Consider the following 22,546-nt stretch of genomic DNA (forward strand, 5'->3'; position numbering starts at 1 on the left):
TTGTCTCGGATTCTCCAGCATCTGCAGTTCCTACTATCTCTTGCAAAATTCATAGTTTCCTTGAAGAGATTTTTTGGCCTTGTGAAGCATATTAGTAAAATTTGGTCCAGGATGAAGCAGTTACATTAAACTTGCATTCTTACACTTTGAAATAACATATTCAAAGACCTTATGCACTCTTATGAAAGTTGAGACTTTCTTTGCAGCTACCGTGTTAGTTTGCTCTGCCCTAATATGATGATAATCCCCAGAATTCCCTCTGCCCTGACCCAGGATTAGTTTTCTTCCATAAAAACTGAGACCTTGTCTGAGTTGAACTTAATACATGTGACTGATTTCTTGTTTCCACTAAATTGCTGAGGATGGTGAATTGTAGGTATTAACAGCACAGAGAAAGTTCATTCAATACATTGAATCAATGCTAACTCTCTAAAAGAACAATTTAGCTAGCTGCAGAGCACTCCAGATCCTAACCATAAGTTTTCCCTCATGTTTTACCAGGATGTTGCCTGGACTGGAGGGCAGGTCTCATGAGGAAAGGTTGAGGGAGCTAGCGCTTTTTTCATTGGAGCGAAGAAGGATGAGAGGTGACTTGATAGAGGTGTACAAGATGATGAGAGGCACAGATAGAGTAGATAGCCAGAGACTTTTTCCCAGGGCGGAAATGACTAATACGAGGGGGCATAATTTTGAGGTGATTGGAGGAAGGTGTAGGGGAGATATCAGAGGTAGGTTCTTCACAGAGTCGTGGGCGTGTGGAATGCGCTGCCGGTAGTACAGTCAGAGACTTTAGACACTTTTAAGCGACTCTTGGATAGGCATATGGAGGATAGTAAAATATAGGGTATGCAGGGTAGATTGATCTTAGGATAATAGGTCGGCACAACATCGTGGGCCGAAGGGCCTGTATTGTGCTATACTGTTCTATGTTCTCTATCTTCTATGTTACCTTCATTTTTTTGCCATTCGCTTTAATTTGTGCACCCTGATTCTCAATCCTACTGCTGATTGGAATAGATTCTTTTCATCTACTTTGTTTAGTTAAGCCTTCATGATTCTGAATGTTTCCTAATTCCTCTTTAAGGAGAATGGCTACAGATTCTCCAATGTATTTACTTAAGTACCTGTCCCTGGAATTGTTCTCATAAATCTTTGCTGTAATCATTCTCTAAAACCTTTGCATCTTCCCTAAATATGTGTTTTGAAGTCAATTCAGTATTTCACTAAGATTTAGCATAAATTCCTTGCTTTTGTACACTGAGCCATATTTTCATGGAGACATATTTCTTAAATGATAAGAGGCTGGAAAGTATAGATGTCCAAAGGGACTCGGGGAACCTCATCAATAAGCTACTGTAGACTGATATGCAGGTACCTGAAGCAAATAGGAAGGTGAATGGTAGATCAGCCTTTATCGCAAGAGGATTTGAGCAAATTTGAAATATTGCTTCGATTGAATAGAACTTCGTTGGTTTGTACACGCAGTTCTGTGTTTAGCTTTAGTCTCCTTATCTCAGGAAAGATATTATTGTTACAAAGAGAGTCCAACAGGGTTCAGTAAACTAGTTCTGGGATGGTTGGACTCTCTGATGAAGTGTGTTTGGGAAAACTGGGCCCATATTCTCTAGATGTTTGAAGACTGAGAGGTCATCTCTTGATAGCTGCCAAATCATTAGAGGGATAAACAGGGTAGATGCAGACAAGATTTTTCTGTAGTTAGGTAGTTTAGAAACAGCTGACACAATTTAAAGATAAAGAGGAAGTCACTTACAATCAAGATGAGAATTTTCTTTACTCAAAGTGTTATGAATCTTTGGAATTTTCTACACCAGAGGGCTGTCAATGCTCAGTCACTAAGTATGTCGAGACTGACATATTTCTAAATACCAATGATGTAAAGAAATATGGGGACACTGTAGGAAAAAAGCATTGAAGTAGATGATCAGCTATGATAGTAATGAAAGGCATAGCAATATTGATACACTGAATGGCCCAGTCCTGTTCCTATATTCCTAAAAGGCCTGCCTCAGGTCTCTGATCATAGTTGATTTGTTTTTGTTGTAGACTCTCCAGCTCTCATCTTCCACAGGCCCTTACTCCCTTGCCCACTCCCAGTGTTGCTCCATATCAACTAATGCTCCCATCCCTCCATTATCACCCCCCCCGCCCTGCTATACAGAGGCTATAAAAATTGATACCTCTTTATCTTGTGCAGATGAATTTTGAGCCATTGACAAAAACTTTAGGAAAAATAACATTTTTTGTTAAAATGTTAAATTGTAACTACATAAAGCTGTTGATCTCTGCACAGAGCTCAGATTGCCACAAAAGGGTTCTATGGATGAGTTGCTTCTGTTATTGATACATGTGTCAGTTAACCATATTTTTAATGTATGGGGCTGTAGCAATAGCAGTTTTTAAAAATAAGATGAATGGATATTTTTAAATAGGTCTACATATGCCATTGTTCTGAAATAATCTGTCTTAATCCACGTCAGGAGGAATTTTATTTTTAATAATTCAAGTTACAGTTTTGAATAACAGACAGTGTGATTATGATCAGGCTACTTCTGTGAAGTTAAGATACAGGGATGAACGTTTCATATTTTTAAGAGCTTGGTATCTCAGGGCTCCTAGACCTTTTTCTCCTACTTGTAACAAAATTATCATAAATTTTATTCTTGATTGTTGTTTTTGGAGCTTGTGATATATGACCAGTAGATTATTATTAAGAAATTTAATTTGATACGATTGAATTAAGTAGCAAATGTTCCACTGACGATGACAGATCTTCAACTACAACCCATTTAACAGACATATAAATCCAACCAACATTGCTAATGCTGAAAAAGTGGTTGAGCACAGGGAAATAAAAATGAAACTTCTGTTCTAGGAATTTAAATCACCAATCTATTTTTGGAGACTAATAATTATTTTTTATAACATAATTACTTACATTACTAAACTAGTGTATTTATCATAAAGACTGTACTAGAGATCAAATATGTTTTTATTTAATCCTTTAGGACACCTACCATGGCTGGGGGCTTGTTTTCCATTGATAGGGATTATTTTGAAGAAATTGGAACATATGATGCAGGAATGGATATTTGGGGTGGAGAGAACCTGGAAATGTCCTTTCGGGTAAGTAAGTAGATCATCCTGCTACTTATGTTTGTATCAAAATGATATGTTCAATTATCAAAAAAAGAATCTTGTCTGCCTGGTTATGAATTAGTTAGTGCAGATTTAGCATTTACTTTTAAATAAAGTTTAACGATTACAATAAAAGCAAAACATCAGGGGGTGGCACGGTGGTTCAGTGGTTAGCAGCACCAGGGACCCGGTTCAATTTCACCCTCAGGCAACTGGTCTATGTGGAGTTTGCACATTCTCCCCCTGTCTGGGTGGGTTTCCTCCAGGTGCTCTGGTTTCCTCCCACAATCAAAAAAATGTGTAGTTTAGGTAGATTGGCCATGCTAAATTGTCCATAGTGTCCAGGGATGTACAAGCTAGGTGGATTACCCATGGGGAAAGTCAGGGTTAAAGTTGGGATGCTCTTTGGAGGGTCAGTGTGGATTTGATGGGCTGAATGGCCTGCTCCCACAGTGTAGGGATTCTACGATATCAAATAAACAATTGTAGATTCCTGGGAAAAGTTCTAGTGATTGAATCCACCTCTAGCCTAGTATGAAAAAGGGTTAAGCACCTCGCACAGCTTTTCTCAAGAGTATATCGATTGGACTTTGCTCTATTATCAGTCATCAGCGGAAAATTGAGTAAAATGATTCATTGTCTCAAAACCGTCAGTCCTAAATTACACCAGAATTATCCATTCAAAAGCTCTGCAATTCCCTTTCACTCCTGTCAGCAGCCTCCCTTGCCGCGTTTAACTGGGGACAAATGGTTATAGCTGTTGCCTCAGCACATTTTGCTTAAGTTGAGCATTGCACTCTTGTCACCAGTATGTAAGTGATGGAACGTGCACGAGCAGCTGCATTGGAGTCATTTATTTGCTGAAACTGAAAATTGCTGTGTACTTTAATTTGAGAAAGAATTAAAGGGCAAAGAAGCAGAAGTGGGTGATTGTACATGACATGGTTTAATTTTCCTGTCAGTATAATTTCCAACAAACTCGTATATGAGTATTGGCTTTAACATAATCAATATCTCAAAGTACTTCATAGGGGAGAGATTGAAAGCTAGCAAATAGGATAGAAAAGAAGTAGTTGTGACTTGGTTTACTTTGTAAATACAATTTCTGGAAATACATGTATAAATTCAGAATTATTTATACATAATTAATGGAGGATTATGTAGTACAAATGAGAGCAGTGGGTTGAAATAGATTAACGAAGTGGGTAGTATAATGGCAAATGAAATTAAGTATGTGAAAATACGTACCACCTAATTTTGACAAGAAAGATGAGTGAAATTATTTTCCACATGGTGAAAAAATAAAAAGGAACAAAGAAATTTGAAGCCAAGTACATAAAATATTAAAAGCTTGTAGCAAAGTTTAAAAAAAAAAGGCCTGAATTTTTCTAAAAATCAGCTAAGTGTCAATTTCAGGGAGTTTCACGGAGGATTTTCTCTGTGACCTCTAAACTTACGTAATACTGTTGCTCACCTCATTACATATGCACCACACTTCGATGATTCTACTCTCGCATTACTTTTTTTTTATTCACAGTACTGACACGGACAGCTTATTGCACATCCCATGTTGCCCTTGAGAAGGTGGTGGTGAGCTGCCATCTTGAATCACTGCAGTCCATGTACTGTAGGAAGACCAGCAATGCTGTTAGGGAGGGCATTGCGAGATTTTGTCCCAAACACACCACAGAAATGGTGGTACAGTTCCAAATCAGGATAGTGAGTGGGTTGGCGGGGAACTTGCCAGGTGGTCCATATATTTGCTGCTCTTGTCCTTCTAGTGTTTGGTAAGTGCTGTCTGAGGATCTTTGGTGATTTTCTGTAGTGCATTTTGCAGCTGCTACTGAGCATTGGTGGTGGAGGGAGTGGACAGTTATGGAAGTTGTGCCAATGAAGCGGGCTGCTTTGTGCTGGATAGTCTCAAGCTTCATAGAATCATAGAATCCCTACACATGTCCATACCGACCCTCAGAGCATCCCATCCAGACCCATCCCCTCTGTAACCCACCTAATCTACACATCCCTGAACATTATGGGCAATTTAGCATGGCCAATCCACCTAGCCTGAAACATCTCTGGACTGTGGGAAGAAACCGGAGCACCCGGAGGAAACCCACGCAGACAAAGGGAGAATGTGCAAACTCCACACAGCCAGTCGCCTGAGGCTGGAATTGAACCCAGGTTGCTGGTGCTGTGAGGCAGCAGTGCTAACCACTGAGCCACTGTGCCACCCATAATTTATTACCCAAAAGCTTATTGCTCCTTGAGTGTTGTTGGAGCTGCACCCGTTCAGGCAAGGGGGAGTATTCCATCAAACTCCTAACTGTACCTTGTGGATGGTGGACAAGCTTTGGAGAGTCAGGAAGTGAATTACTCACTGTATTATTCCTAGCCTCTGACCTCTTCTTGTAGCCATTTTATTTATTTGGCTAGTATAGCTCAATTTTTGGTCAGTGGTAACCTTCAGGATGTTGCTAGTGTTCAGTGCTGGCGGAGGTACTTACCACTGCCAGGAGCTGTTAGGATTGCTGCCAACATCATCAAATTTAAAACCCAACTGTGTACCAGGTCAATCACTGTCAGCCACAAATAGACCACATGTAGTATCATACAAAGTAAAGCCAGACCTATTGAAAAGGATGATAATGTACTGCATAAATGATATTTTCTCTGGAGATTCTGCTGTCATATTTTAATATATTGCAGCATTTTAGATTTAATGAGAAAGAAAGGTACTTAAACTTTGTCACATTTCTGAGAACTAAGCAGTATCTGATGCATTTCCATACTTATTGTGTAATGTGGAATATGCAAGTTACCACATTGATTTTGAACATGTACTATGTTTTGATGTTGATTATGGTATATGGTGTATACTTCTGGTAAATGGCTGTGGAGTAGGGCTTTTGAGTAGGGCTCCATCCACTTTTCGTTTCTTTTCCTTTTTTTCCCTCTTTTCTTGTTTCTTTCACTTCTATTTTACATACCTCTTGTGGAAGACCTCTGTCACGGCGACAGCATCGTTGGTGGCCCAGCGCAGACTTGTGGCGGCAGAGAGAGTTTGGGTTCTAGGCAGCTTCTGCGTCCAGTGCAGATTCACAGAGGCAGTGGTGGGGATGAGTCTGGGCCCAGTACGAGACCCTGCAGCATTGGCATCAGCAGTGGCTGCATTGGCAAGGTGGGCCCGAAGCGGACTCTTGGTGGTGGTGTAGTAGAGTTTGGGCAAGTGCGGTACCAGGCAGCATCGGCGAGGTCCAGTGAGGCCTCCTAGTGGTGAGTTGGTGCCAAGGAGTGGTGACTTCTGTTCCAGTGGTGGTGGCGTGGCGAAGAGATTTGTGTCTGGTTGCCAAGCTCATGGCAGAGCACTTAACAAGAAGGACTGTGAAGTTGAACACTTATTCTTTATTTCTTTATTCTTATGCCTTTGTATTCTAGATTTTGGTTTATTTATCTGTATTTTAAGATTGCAGCAGAGAGTGGCAACACTATAACACTTTTCACTATATTTTGTAACAAAATATGTGTGACAATAAATAAATCAAATAAATGCTTTCTTTTCTAATGTGCACTAGCATGGCACTTCGTATTTATCAGCTTAATCCTTAATGTATTTGTGCAGGTACCGTGTGTTGTAAAGGAGACAAACTCATTTTGTTATGTTTTGTATTTTTTAAGCTGCATTCTCTGTGACATTTTTAAAATATCATGAACTAAAATAATAAAAATGTCAAAACAACCTTTGTGAGCAGATTTACAATGCTATGAGAATAAAATGTTACTTTTAGAGTGACCTGCAGCTCCTTTCAGGATGGAAGGGACTTGCATGGAAGAGACAGGCTGCATTTAAATCATGTATGGACAAAGACACTTGCAAGACACCATTAGAGCTCATTTCAACTAAATGGATAGGGTGAGGGATGACGGGGGTGCTGGGGCTGGCTGGTGGAAGGGAAGAAATGGGATCCCAGATGAGACAAGTTGTAGGATATTGGGTGGTAAACAGGTGGAAAGGCCATCAACATCCAAAAGAATACGAGTGAAATGAAAACCACTCCCAGGCTAGAGTCGGACTTATCCCCTAACCGGCACCACCCTCCAAGTGGATGACTCACCATTGCCAATCCCCTAGACTGTGTGCAGAGTCTGTCCCTAACTCATGGTACTAGGTCCTCTGACTTGACTGGACTGAGGAATAGACCCACCTACTTTGTAACATGGTCACTTGGCTAAATAAAAACATAATGCTGTTAGCCATATAGGCAACTGGCTCAAGCTACATGAATTAGATTGATTATTAGTGTGCCATTTAGCAAGTTGACTTCCTCTACCAGAGAGTTCCTTAGTGTCAAGTATGACAAGCAGTCTGCTGTGTGTCTGCACAAAAAGCACACTAAATAACAGTGCTGATAACCTTTATGCTTTGGCTGAAATGCAAATGCACTAACAGGCAAGCATGGATGTTGCAAGCGTGCAAATAGGCGCTAAATAAGTGAGTGCAGAGAGAGTAAGTGGGCAGCCTTGTGATGCAACCTGGTCTGATTTGTAAACTGGGTGCCTGTCCCTGTGTGCAAAGTATCCTTTCGGCAGCTTTTCAATGCCGGTTGCCAGTAGGCTCTGAAATACAAGTTTACACTTCCTAAGCATGCTGCATGTGGATTGGAGAGGTGTCACCTGGATCATGAGAAGTTAGTAATTATTGGATGCCAGTGTCCGTGAACAATGGTTACGTGTATCTGATCCACATGGATTGTTCCCTGAGGTCCTGTTGCCTGGCGACCATCGTGGAGGTTCTTTGCAGCCAACAGTGAGCTGAAGATGGTGTGGAGCTGGATGAATACAGCATCCAGCTCCACACCTTGTTATCTCAGACTCCAGCATCGGCAGTTCCTACTATCTCTGAGTGAGCTGAAGATTCCAGTTATCTGCTCTGACTTCCATGTCGAGAATTCTCTATGCCTAATTTCCTCCCGTTGATTGGTCATACAGGAAACTGCATATTTGTAAAGCAAAGTGTGCAATTAAAAGTTTGTTAAAAAGCAATAATCTCCCTTCTAGTGAAAATCTCACTTTGACTCCTGGAACATAGTTTAAAATGCACTGAGTGGTTCATGGCATCGAGAGAGGTCTGGCCAGACTTCTTGTGTAGTGCTGCCACAAATCTCACCATGACCTATGTTACTTAGGCTCCTCTAAGATTTCAGAGGCATCGTGATGGGAATATTTCATATTTAACCCTCTTATTAGATTAGAATAATACTAAGCCCTTTCGATTAGAATAAACATCTCATTACTGTGCAAGATTGTTTCCATCGGTAAATTCTATGCATATTATTGTGTGATAAGGGACCAACAGAAGTACACTTAACTGATTTTATTCCTATGTTCTACCATGGTCAAGATCCTGATTTCAAGAAACGATTTCAGAATTTTTGGAGCAAAATACATACGTTATTAGATAAAAGGGATTTTGAATGTTAGTACAGTATAAATTAAAGTATGTTTTCAATATTAATTTAATAGGCCCATGACCAAATATACTTGCTATTACTGTCAATAAATTGATGAGCATTGTCTAGAAACGTGGGCATCCTTGATAAATTTTATGAATCTATTTTCTGCAATTTTTGAAAAGAACTCATTGAAAAGAGTCACATTTAAGAAGAGTACATCATGTTTATTATTTCAGAACAACAACAATATTCATTGTATCAAACATAATGCAAGATGAGTTCTACACACCAGAGTGCAGGAGGGTACCATTGACTTTGAGTTTTTGGAGTATTGACACCACGTGTAGTCATGTGATTTTGGTAAATGGATACCAAAAACAGAAGATAATATCCTTTGTCTTTTCTCAGATATGGCAGTGTGGTGGTTCTTTGGAAATTATTACTTGTTCGCATGTTGGTCATGTGTTCCGCAAGGCAACTCCATACACTTTCCCTGGTGGTACTGGACATATTATTAACAAGAACAATCGACGCCTAGCAGAAGTCTGGATGGATGACTTCAAAGACTTCTTCTACATTATATCACCAGGTACACTTAGCATTAGGGAAATAATTTGTTTTGAGCTGATCTTCATTAAGTGTGTTACGATGTTGTATGATAATCATCTTTTCGTGATACATTCCCAGAGATGTAAATCTATTTCCAATTAATTGTATTTATGATTTTGCATGTTTTTGGTTGCTGTCATGTTGTTTTTTGGCATAAATAGTTTAAAATTTACTGGTAAACCTTACTTGTATATAACTTTTACCATGATGCTTTGGCTTTTATAAAGGTAGACTATTAGTCAAGAACTGTTTTCTAGTTTCTATGTCTCCCTTGTGCCATAAAACATGAGTTTGCTTCATAATAATTTCCTAAATGTAAATATATGTAGTCTTGCCTCTAAGTAATGAAAAATGTTTTGGGAGAAGGTAGCATATTATTCTTACACATAAAACAATTTAGTTTGCTGTTCTAATTGCTATAACAATGATTAATATAGCCATTATACGGGTACGTGTTAGTGGAGTAGTATTCTAGATAATGTGCTGAATTTTACACTTTTTTTGGTTAAGTCCAAATTACATTGAGTTCTTTTGAGGAATTTCCATTGAGGCCTAGCATGTTTTTTTTCGAAATATCTTACCAAAGTTGCCATGTTCACTATCTACTCTGCTGCTGAGCCTGAAAGTGGATGATTGATGGAGATACATTCCTTGTTATGAGGGTATCACCGAGTGGTGAGTTATTCTAGTAACAGTGCTTGGTTATGATGGGGCCAGAGTCAGACATAATGGATGACCTAGCGGCAGGGTAGATGGTAAATGTGGCAACTTTGGCCAGATATTCCAAGAAAAGATGCTAGGCCTCACAGCAAAAATTCTTCCAAAACACTCAACATAATTCCAACTTAACCAAGGTGCCATGCTGGCTGAGTGACAACTTGCATGTCATCGAAAAGGAAACGCCTACAGTTCTCCGAGACTTTTTATCCCTGAACCACATCTACCATTCAGCTTCTCAGTCAGGACATGCATAACAAATGGGTAATGAAATGATTTCAAATTATAGCTGCTTAATGTGTTTGCTCCTTCAGTGATCTAGTATCCAGCAAAGTTAGATTTTGAATAACAAAGTGTAGAGCTGGATGAACAGCAGACCAAGCAGCATCATAGGAGCAGGAAGGCTGACGTTTTGGCCTAGACCCTTCATCAGAAATGGGGGAGGGGAAGGGGGTTCTGAAATAAATAGGGAGAGAGGGGGAGGCGGATAGAGGAGAAGATAGGTGGAGAGGAAACAGACAGGTCAAAGAGAAGGGGATGGAGCCAGTAAAGGTGAGTGCAGGTGGGGAGGTAGGGAGGACGGACAGGTCAAGGGGGCGGGATGAGGTTAGTAGGTAGGAGATGGGGGTGCGGCTTGAGGTGGGAGGAGGGGATAGGTGGGAGGAAGCACAGGTTGGGAGGCGGGGACGAGCTGGACTGGTTTTGGGATGCGGTAGAGGGAGGGGAGATTTTGAAGCTTGTGAATCCCATACATCTCAGATGTCCTCGTTTTTCAAGGACAGCAACTTCCCCCCCTCCTCAGTGGTCGAGAACGCCCTCAACCGTGTCTCCCACATTTCCCGCAACTCATCCCACACACCCCATCCCCGCAATAACAACCAAAAAAGAATCCCCCTCGTCCTCACGTACCACCCCACCAACCTCCGGATCCAACGCATCATCCTCCGACACTTCCGCCATCTGCAATCTGACCCCACCACCAAAGACACATTTTTCCCTCCCCACCCTCATCTGCTTTCCGGAGGGACCACTCTCTCCGTGACTCCCTTGTCCGCTCCACACTCCCCTCCAGCCCCACCACACCCGGCACTTTTCCCTGCAACCCCAGGAAGTTCTACACCTGCCCCCACACCACCTCCCTCACCCCATCCCAGGTCCCAAGAAGACTTTCCACATCAAGCCGATGTTCACCTGCACATCTGCTAATGTGGTATACTGCATCCGCTGTACCCGTTGTGGCCTCCTCTACATCGGGGAAACCAAACGGAGGCTTGGGGACCGCTTTGCAGATCACCTACGCTCGGTTCGCAATAAACAACTGCACCTCCCAGTCACGAACCATTTCAACTCCCCCTCCCATTCCTCAGACGCCATGTCCATTATGGGCCTCCTGCAGTGCCACAACGATGCCACCCGAAGGTTGCAGGAACAGCAACTCATATTCTGCTTGGGAACCCTGCAGCCCAATGGTATCACAATGATTTCACAAGCTTCAAGATCTCCCCTCCCCCTACCGCATCCCAAAACCAGTCCAGCTCGTCCCCGCCTCCCTAACCTGTTCTTCCTCCCACCTATCCCCTCCTCCCACCTCAAGCCGCAACCCCATCACCTACCTACTGACCTCATCCCACCCCCTTGACCTGTCCGTCCTCCCTGGACTGACCTATCTCCTCCCTACCTCCCCACCTACACTCACCTTTTACTGGCTCCATCCCCGCCTCTTTGACCTGTCTGTTTCCTCTCCACCTATCTTCTCCTCTATCCATCTTCTATCCGCCTCCCCCTCTGTCCTTATTTATTTCAGAATCCCCTTCCCCTCCCCCATTTCTGATGAAGGGTCTAGGCCCAAAACGTCAGCCTTCCTGCTCCTATGATGCTGCTTGGCCTGCTGTGTTCATCCAGCTCTACCCACTGTTATCTCAGATTCTGCAGCATCTGCAGTTCCTACTATCTCTGATAGATTTAGCTAGGAGCTAAATTTAAAGAAGTAGAACTGGATTGCAGGTAAAATGAAATGGAGAAATTTTCAATGCAGCCAGCCAATTCAAAGGGGATCAGGTCAAAGGAATTTTGATCAACCTATAAAACCAAGGATCTTGAGATTGATTTCTGAGCTACCAACATCAGTGCTACTGGTGCCATCCACTAACGACCTCAGTGTTTTTGGATCAACACTTTCACATGCAATTCAAAGACTGATCGAAATGTCTTTTCATTTACATTTACCATTTGGGCTTGCTTCTTTTTTCTACACTACATATGTGTTGTGTTGCTATCTCTTCTCACTTGAAGAGCTTAGTATTAGATTGTAGAGCATGTGAACTTTGGCACCAAGATTATGAGGTACTGATCATAAGTCTAGAAGGTATTTCATAACTTGGAACTAAATATCCAGGAAAGATGATAATTTTTGCTTAAATGCTAATTATTATAGTTTTATAAAGAACATAAGAATAGGAGCAGGAGTTGACCAACCAGCCCTTCGATTTTTCAACATTTCAAGTTGATTAAGAGGGTATTGGATGATTCTTTGAATAGAAGCAATGTGTAGAATTACATGGTAGGCCAATAGAATGAGAATGGCACAAAGTTATAACACTCATTCAGAGATGCAGTGCATACAGGATGTGCCAAACGACCTCCTTCTGCACCAGAACAGTTTTTTTGATTCTGGGAGCCTGTTCTGCCATTCAGTGAACCCATTGCTGATCTACTTCAATTTCATTTCCCCACACAAATCTCCTATTTCTTAATGACTTTAACATGAAGAAATTTCAATCTCAGACTTGCAAGTAATCAATGACCAGGTGTCCACAGCCCTTTAAGGCAGAGAATTCCAAAGATTCAGCACGCTTTGAGATGAGGAGGAACTTCTTTTCTCAGTCCTAAATGGCCTACCCCATATTCTGACACTCTGTCCCAGTGTTATAGATTCTCTATCCTGTGGAAACATCATTCCAGCATCTACTATATAAATCCCTCTATGAATTTTATATGTTTGCATGTCATCACCTCTCATTCTTATAAACTCCAGAGGATATCGGCCCAGCATATTTCCTATTTCCTCATAGCGTGATCACTCTGTTTTGGGAATTAGTTTGCATTAGTTTGAACCTTTGCCTCTGTGGCATGTATATCATTCCATATGCAAGGATATTGAAACTGCGCAGTACTGGAGATTTGATCTCACCAAGGTTTTATGTAATAGTAGTAAGAAATTTGCCTTCCATATTTAAATCCTGTTATAATAAAGGCCAAGAAACTATTTGCCTTGTTAATTGCTTGTTGTATCCTTACATTAACTTTAGTGACTCATGAACACTTCCCAGCCTTTCATCATTGAAGAAGTACTCTGTATATTTGTTATTCAAACCAAAACAGATGACTTCACATTTCTACACATTAGGTTTCCATTTGCCAAATCTTTGAAGACTCACTTAGCTTCTCCAAATCCTTTTGAAACTTCTTTACATCTTCCTCACAACACTTGTCCACCAATTTAATTCCGAAATCCAAATCAGTGATTTTGATTGTGAACCAGTAGGGCTGAAGCATTGATTTTTGTCATACCCCAGTGGTTGCAAGTGGCCACCCAATGAATGACACTTGTCTACTGTTTGCTTTCTGCCTGTCAATCAAACTTCAATCCATGTTCATATATTATCTCCCAATCTTACGTGCTTTACCTTTTTTTACACTAACTTGCTATGTGGTACTTTATTAAAAGCCTTTTGAAAATTTAAATACACCATGTCCTTTGGGTCACCCTTTATCAATTCTGCTAGTTAAATCCTCAAAACAAAAATCCATCAGGTTTTGCAGCCATCCACATTGAAGCTGTCCAATCAGGTTTTCTTTCCTAAATATCCAGGAATCCCATCCTTTATAATAGTTTCTCGTCATTTCCCTACAAATGATGTCAATCTAGCAGGTCTGGAGTTTCCAGTGTTCTCACTCCTTTTCTTAAAAACTGGGATTGCATTTGCAATCTTCCAGTCTTCAGGCTTCATTGAAGAATTACTTGAATTTTGAAAGATAATCATCAATGATCCACTAGCTCTATGGCCATTATGGTATTAACTTTCCTAAAGCTCCATTTTAGGTATCCCTTTATTGTTTCACCGCATTATATTTCAAATTAGCCTGTTCCCCTTGTTGGTTCCTCAAAGCACTTAATAGAGAATCATCTCGCATATATTCTAAGAATTGTTCCTCCACAAAATCATACTAAATAGGTTTTACCTAATCTATGTGTAGATTGAAATCCTATGTAATTACTGTATAAATGTTATAACATGTACTTCTAATTTTTGGATTATACTGAGATTTATTCTGTTATAGATGTCTTTAAACAGCATTGCAATCACACGAAAAGTGAACTTCAGTGCATTGTTATGACTGAGGATGGAGGAATCACTTTCGCTCTATTACAAAATAAAAGTCACAATACAAAATAAAAATTACTTAGCACTATTACTAAAATGGCCAATTAAACACTTTCTGAAGAAGGGTCTAGGCCCAAAACATCAGCTTTTCTGCTCCTCTAATGCTGCTTGGCCTGCTGTGTTCATCCAGCTCTACACCTTGTTATCTCAGATTCTCCAGCATCGGCAGTTCCTACTATCTCTGAAACAATTAAACACGTTATCAGGTTTTAAAAAAACTTACTAGATTTCTTCAATAAATGTGATTACTTATTTATTATCAAAATGTAAGTTGTGCAATGATGCAAAAACTGCTGGAACATACAGATTTAAGATTATTCAAGAATAAATGTTTATTTGTCAAAAAAACTCAAGACACACAGACACACAGACACACAGACACACAGACACACACAAAGATTTCTCTTTTCAGATATTTATTTTAGAGAACACATTTTCTGGCCATTAAGTTTATTCTTGAAAGCAAAAGGGATAAAACATTGACAGTTCCAAAGTTCTGTTGCTGTGATTTGTGGTCAAGTCATTAATCGATCATTTTCTGGCTGTTGAGTTTTGCAACACACTGTTTGCTCAGGGAATACAATATTGAGAAGTTCTTGCTGTGGAGGTGCTGGCGTTGGACTGGGGTGGACAAGGTCAAAAATCACACAACACCAGGTTATAGTCCACCAGGTTTATTTGAAGACACAAACTGTCTTAGTTTTGTTCCTTCTTCAGGTGTCCGTGAAAGAGATGGTATACTGAGGAAACAGATAACACCTTCGTTTATCTCGGGGCAGTGACTTGAAAGAAATTCTGGAATTTGCATATTAATCCTTTCTAACTGATTTAAAGATTTAACAGCCATCTTAGGTTTGTTCAACACATTCACATCAGTTCTATGATCCTTTGATCTTTTACTTATAAATTCTGCGTCTGATGTCACCTCTGGCACTGACACCTGAAGAAGGAGTGAGACTCCGAAAGCTTGTATCCTCAAATAAACCTGTTGGACTATTACCCGGTGTCGTGTGAGAAGTTGTTGAAACTATTTTTCCAGAAGAAGAGATTGAGTTCAGGATGAAATCTATGACAATATAATATTCATTGATAAGAGAGATCAGCTGGGCACCCTTTCCTCTCAAAATGGAGTATGAAAGAGTGATTTGATATCCTTCCAAAGATCCTTTCTATTTAAAGACCATAAAAAATAGCAACAAGAGTAGGACATTCAGCCCCTTGAGCTGGGACATCAAATCATTCTTTCACATGCTATACTGTTGTTGCACAAAAAGGATAGTGAAAATGTGAAAAGGCTGTGAATATTGGTTCAATTGAAATTTTCAAGACCAAGATCATCAGATTTTTATTAAGAGAATGGCATCAAGGGAAATGTTTCAGAGGTGAGTTGAGGTATAGGTTGGCATGATCTAACTGAATGGCAGTTGTGGCTTGAGGGCTTAATTTTTTTATTTATGAAGGTTTGTATGTGAATGATAACGGCATCTCAATTTTGAACCAGCTAATGCTCCATTTGCAGGTGCAAATAAAGCTGTAGCGAGATGAAACTCAGCCTTTTATAGTTCTATTAATTCAGGAGCTTCTTGCCTGCCGTGCAAAAAGTTTTGTTTGTTCTACTCTCTGCAGACCTTTTAGTTACAAAACCATAAAATATATTTTTCTTTCCCCTTATTTCCCAAGGTGTCTTTAGAATTCTTGCTGAGACAGTCATCACTGTAGCTCTACACTCTGTGGTTTTTCCCACTGTTAATTCTTCAATGGACTTTGGAATTTTTTCATTCTGATACATTAACTGCTTAATGTTTTTTATTGCCTTTGTTTCCTGTGATTCTAGTGATTCAGAGTAACTGTTGTCAACTTGCATATTGTAATTCCACGAAAAACAGAATCAAAACCACAGCTTTGATAATGCATTTATCTAGCATGCAGAATTTAATGAAGTGGTTGAGCAACAACTTGTACTTATATAATGACTTTAATGTAATACAATGTTACAAGGCACACCACAGAAGCATTATAAAACAAAATATGATAACAACCCTCATACATATAAAAACCACTTCAAAGATGTACGTTTAGAGGAATATCTTAATGGACAAAAGCAGGAGAGAGAGATAGATGAGTAGTTTACAGAGGAATTATAGAGCTGATGGCATGGCGACCAATACTGGAGCAACTAGAATCGGTAATTCTCAAGGAGTAGATTTAGAAGTGCACAGATATTTTGAAAGTTTGCAGTACAAATACAGAGCTTGTAAGTGGCTAAGCAGCAATGCTTCCGACATGTCTTCTTTTTCCCTCAGGCAAGGATTTCGATGCACTGGGGCATACAAGGTCCTCAAGCATGTCTGATCTGTTTGTTGCACTTCTGCCTTCATCCCGTCCGCTCCCTCCCTGAACAGTGGTAGGGTTCCCCATGCTCTCATTTTTTACCTACCCAGTCTCCATATTCAAAGGGGCATCCTCTGCCATTTCCATTGCCTCCAACATGATGTCACCATCAAATGCATCTTCCTCTTCTCTCTCCCATTAGCAGTCTGAACGGAACATTCCTACATTGACACATTGTTCCCTCAACTTTCACTCCTAATATGTCATCCTCCTCCCATGCAATCATTAGTGAAATAAGATGTGCCCTTTTTATGTCCTCACTATCTAAGGCCCAAACACTCCTCCGAAGTGAAGCAGTGATTTACTTGTACTTTTCTTCAGTCTAGTCTCCTGTATTTGTTGCTCCCAATATGAACTCCTCTACATCCTGTACTGCTCCACATACCAAATGCAAACTTTGGTTGTGCATGATTGATGCTTTTATAATGTTGTAAGCTGAACAGTTTTTTTTTTCAAAGTATGTTTTGAAATCCAATTTTCTTATTATGCCAGTTGATTTGCCACCTTAGGCAATTGTTCATTGTTTCAATACATAATGAATGCTGGGATTTTTGTCTTTGAAGGGACATAGAGAAGGCTTTGTAAAGGATATAAGTTATTAATAAGTTATTCTGATGCTTGTCTGATTGTAAATACCCAATATGTTAGACGTCACACGATGCCAGGTTATAGTCCAACAGGTTTATTTGAAATCACAAGCTTTCGGAGTGCAGCCTCTTCAAAATGCTGCCAAACCTTAAACAGATCATTGTTCGCAGAAAACTACCCAGCCTTCAGGACAACATTGACCACAACACCATACGACGTTGCCATGGCAACCTCTGTAAGACATTTCAGATAGTCGATATGGATGCTACCATCACACATGGGAACTCCACCCACCATGTACATGGCAGATACTCATGTGACTTGGCCAGTGTTGTCTATCTCAAATGCTTAAGGCAAGGATGCCCCGAGGCATGGTACATTGGTGTGACCACGCAGATGCTACAACAACGGATGAATAGACACCACGCAACAATCACCAGACAGGGATGTTCCCTCCCAATCGGGGAGCACTTCAGCGGTCAAGGACACTCAGCTTCTGCTCTTCAGGTAAGTGTCCTCCAAGGCAGCCTTCGAGATGCACAACAATGCAGAGTCACCAAGCAGAAACTGATAGCCAAATTCCATACCCATGAGGACAGACTCAATCATGATCTTGTGTTCATGTCACTCTACATGTGATCCCATCACACTGTTCTGTATCTATAAAACCTTTACCTTGATAAATTGTTATGATCTCTTTATCTTAATTAATTTGTACAGTTTTGGATTATTATTACTTTGGTTAGACCCACAGTATGTGCCTCTTATATCTATCATGTTATTCCAGTCATTTACTTTGTCTCCAGCACCACGTTACTTTTAATTTTTTATAAGTATCTCTGTGCTTCATTTAATCAGATTATAGGTCATCCATTTGCTTGTTATTCAGCTGTTGAAACTTTACTCATACTCTCTAACACCCTTGGTCACCTGCAGAGACCTATTATTTGACACTCCACTCACACCAGTAGTCTGATCTTTTGATCTCTCTGCACTTGACCTCTCAGCCTAAAATTCTGTGTCTGTGTGCTCTTCTCTCTCACTTCACCTGACAAAGGGGCTGTGCTTTGAAAGCTTGTGATTTCAAATAAACCTGTTGGATTATAATCTGGTGTTATGTGACTTCTGACTTTGTCTACCCCAGTCCAACACCGGCACCTCCACATCATGGCTACCCAATGTGTCAATATAAGTACAGTAGGTATTGTTACCATGTGACAGCAACGCTAAATGAATGAGTTAGTTAGAATGAAAAAGGTAGTCCCTGAAAACCAAGAATTAGCCCTTGAAAAAATTTCAACACGAACCCTTGGAAGAGCAGAAAAAAAGGCCCCTGCTCAAATGTATGGTATACACTTAACTTGATAAAGGTACTGTTGCATGGTTTTGGAGTAAGAAATTGCGGATGGCAGTGCACGAGGATTCAGAGTTGACTATCATTCGTTCATCTCTTATGTGAATGGAGCAGACTACTAGTCTCATACCATCATTCTATCAGACAGAGGGAGACAGTTCTTTGTGAGAGGCCTGCTGGAGTCATTGGAGGTCTGGGATTACTTGCCCAGATCCTGACACACTACAGCACCTGTCCAAACTCAAATATTTATTTCCAAGGCCTCTATTGCTGCCTCCAGTTTGTCTAACAGTTGTTCAACAAGGTCAGGTTTAATCTGTAAAAGAGGAGGTGGAATACAGGGCTTAATGTTACTTCCAGCTTCTACAATGTCATGATTGTAATGAGGTCAGCCAAGTGGACATCATAGAATATGAGTTCCTTTATTGGGTCTGTTAAAGTAGTCTATTCAGGGACTAAGGTCTGACAGATAAAAGCAGGAGAGTCAGACATCCTGACACTTGGAGCTGGCTGTGAGGAAGCTGGATCATGGTCAAGGACTTTCCACAAGTAAATAAAGGGTAACTTGGTGACGGGATGCTGACCTCTGTGGAGTTATTCCACACAAAGCACCTTCTGTCGCTATGAGGCCCAAGTGTTTGCAATTGAATAAGTGGATTAGGGTGTCCCTTCTCGGCAGCATGTTCCTGAATGGTCCAGATTTTTGGCTAGGCGATGGATCTTCAAAAGCTGCTACATTAGCTTTTACAAGTGTTTGAGTAAGGTTATTATGGACTTGTCTTTGTCATATTAGAGCAATGGATTAGTTCACCCCTGCCCACTCTGTTTGTTATAAATATGCACGATGGACCAATAGCTCGCGTCCTTTCAGAAAAACTCTCTTGAAATTGAGTGAATCAAAGTATGAACGTTTATCCAGGTGTGTTCCTCTTCAAGCCAGATCTTCTGGCAGTAGCCGTGAAGCCCCTCTGAAAATACACATGAATTTGATGGGGCTTTGTTTGGTATTCACGAAGAATGCATTCTCTTCTGCTAAAGCCCTACTTGGGTCATCCTTTAGCTTCTTAAGTGAGCCTTTGACAATGATATTTTGGTTCACCTGTCACTTTAAATCTTGGGAGCATACAGCTAGGAGGGTTTTTTACAAATCATAATTCTGTAATGCGGAGTGTGAAATCTTCTACGTCACCATTTTGACATAAGATGGGAGTTCAGAACTCTCGTCCACTGTAATCCCCAACTCTTCCCTCATGGCCCTAATCTCACCAGGATCAAGGGTCTAAGTATACTCCTATTTAACTGTGTTGGAATGCCCTTCACCAGTCCACTCTGGCTTTGGTTTTGTCCTGGCCCAGGTGACTACATCTCCTGTCTTGGTCTCACAATACAGGAAAGGCAGAGCAGAAGGTGGTGTACTTTCAACAACATTATACCAGCAAAGGCAGAAATCACTGGGAAAACAGCTTTCACACTTACTGTTCCAGAAAGTGCAAAGGTTACCTGTTCTGTTAGTAGGAACTGCAGCCACTGAATTGGTGTCTGGAATTGTTTGATTTTAGCTAAACATCGGGCTGATCTGCTTTAGGTTAGGCACCACTTTGTTGCCAAAATAATTCTGTGAGCACCCCCCGCCGCCGCCGTAACCTCTAGTTTTCCCTTCAAATTGGTATTCTCTGCTCCTAATTCAATGTTTTGTTGCAGTACTTACTCAATCTGATTTTTATACCATGCTTCATCACATGCTTTCTGTTCCTTTCTGATCTTCTGCATGGTCACTTTCCCTTTAAAACTTATTAACCTGTTCTGTCAACTGGGCAACTTATTTCCATCTGTTCTTAACTTTATCGTACCCTTCAGAATTTCTTTAGAATGCCTACCAAAAATTGATGCATAATCTCCAACATATTTCTCCACTATCTCCAGTATATATTTGCTGCAGGCATGACTGATTTCTCAGACATCCTATCAGTCATTTCTTAGCATATGTCCCTGGCATTGTGATTCCTGGATTCCCTTAAGAATTACTTGATGTGTTAAATGACAGTATCAGACTGCAGCTTATCTGCTTTTTCTGATTGGCTGGTGGCTCTTGATGGGCATGACTTTCCTCCCCCTAGAGTCTTTGTTTTGGGGAAGGCATGCCATTGCCTTGTTAGGCACATTAGAGGCAGAAGATGCAGCATGCCTTCGTGTAAAGAGATGGCACAGGGATTCTTATCTCTCTAGCCAAAACCCAGGATCTCTTTGGGCTCCACAGGATTTCACGCCATGTTTTATTGAGTTGTTTTCCCTTGCACCAATTATTGAACTTCTTTCAGAAGTCAAAGTCTCAAGTCTATTAATTACTCATATTGCCCAGTTCATATGTGCAGTGACCCAGCTATTGAAGTTGCATCGTGTAAACCTCTGCTATTATTCAAGCTGAGATAGTAGGAACTGCAGATGCTGGAGAATCCGAGACAACAAGGTGCAGAGCTGGATGAACACAGCAGGCCAAGCAGCATCGTAGGAGCAGAAAGGCTGACGTTTCGGGCCTAGACCCTTCATCAGAAATGGGGGAGGGGAAGGGGGTTCTGAAATAAATAGGGAGAGAGGGGGTGGCGGATAGAAGATGGATAGAGGAGAAGATAGGGGGAGAGGAAACAAACAGGTCAAAGAGGCGGGGATGGAGCCAGTGAACGTGAGTGTAGGTGGGGAGGTAGGGAGGAGATAGGTCAGTCCAGGGAGGACGGACAGGTCAAGGGGGTGGGATGAGGTGAGTAGGTAGGAGATGGGGGTGCGGCTTGAGGTGGGAGGAGGGGATAGGTGGGAGGAAGAACAGGTTAGGGAGGCGGGGACGAGCTGGGCTGGTTTTGAGATGCGATAGCGGGAGGGGAGATTTTGAAGCTTGTGAAATCCACATTGATTCTATCCTCAACCTCATCACCTCAGGTGACCTCCCACCCACGGCCTCCAACCTCATCATTCCCCAACCCCGCACCGCCCACTTCTATCTCCTTCCCAAAATCCACAAACCTGAATGCCCTGGTCGACCCATTGTCTCCGCTTGCTCCTGCCCCACCGAACTTATATCCACCTATCTCGACTCCATTTTCTCCCCCTTGGTCCAGGAACTCCCTACCTATGTCCGTGACACCACCCACGCCCTCCACCTCCTCCAGAACTTCCAATTCCCTGGTCCCCAACACCTCATCTTTACCATTGACGTCCAGTCCCTATATACCAGCATTCCCCATACAGATGGCCTAAAGGCCCTCCGCTTCTTCCTGTCCCACAGGACGGACCAGTCCCCCTCCACTGACACCCTCATCCGCTTAGCCGAACTCGTCCTCACCCTCAACAACTTCTCTTTCAATTCCTCCCACTTCCTACAGACAAAGAGGGTGGCCATGGGTACCCGCATGGGCCCAAGCTACGCCTGCCTCTTTGTAGGTTACGTGGAACAATCCCTCTTCCGTACCTACACTGGTCCTAAACCCCACCTCTTCCTCCGTTACATTGATGACTGTATCGGTGCCGCCTCATGCTCCCACAGTTTATCCACTTCACCAACACCTTCCACTCCAACCTTAAGTTCACCTGGACCATCTCTAATACCTCTCTCTCCTTCCTGGACCTCTCTGTCTCCATCTTGGGCAACCACCTAGAAACCGATATCCATTTCAAGCCCACCGACTCCCACAGCTACCTAGAGTACACCTCCTCCCACCCACCTTCCTGCAAAAATGCCATCCCCTATTACTAATTCCTTCGCCTCCACCGCATCTGCTCCCAGGATGAGGCATTCCACTCCCGTACATCTCAGTTGTCCTTGTTTTTCAAGGACCGTAACTTCC

General features: G+C 41.4%; 1 protein-coding gene across 6 annotated transcripts in view; it reads left to right on the forward strand.

Annotated features, from left to right (window-relative positions):
- The window catches only part of galnt13 (UDP-N-acetyl-alpha-D-galactosamine:polypeptide N-acetylgalactosaminyltransferase 13), a 349,729-nt gene that overhangs the window by 233,991 nt on the left and 93,192 nt on the right, over nucleotides 1-22,546 (forward strand). For all 6 annotated transcript variants that reach the window (XM_048599345.1, XM_048599346.1, XM_048599342.1 and 3 more), the window contains 2 exons: nucleotides 3,027-3,144; nucleotides 9,015-9,195. In XM_048599345.1, coding sequence (XP_048455302.1) covers nucleotides 3,027-3,144; nucleotides 9,015-9,195 — 299 coding nt within the window. The remainder of the gene's footprint in view (nucleotides 1-3,026; nucleotides 3,145-9,014; nucleotides 9,196-22,546) is intronic.

The sequence above is a fragment of the Rhincodon typus genome, chromosome 7 (assembly GCF_021869965.1).
Source record: "Rhincodon typus isolate 14 chromosome 7, sRhiTyp1.1, whole genome shotgun sequence".
Taxonomy (NCBI): domain Eukaryota; kingdom Metazoa; phylum Chordata; class Chondrichthyes; order Orectolobiformes; family Rhincodontidae; genus Rhincodon; species Rhincodon typus.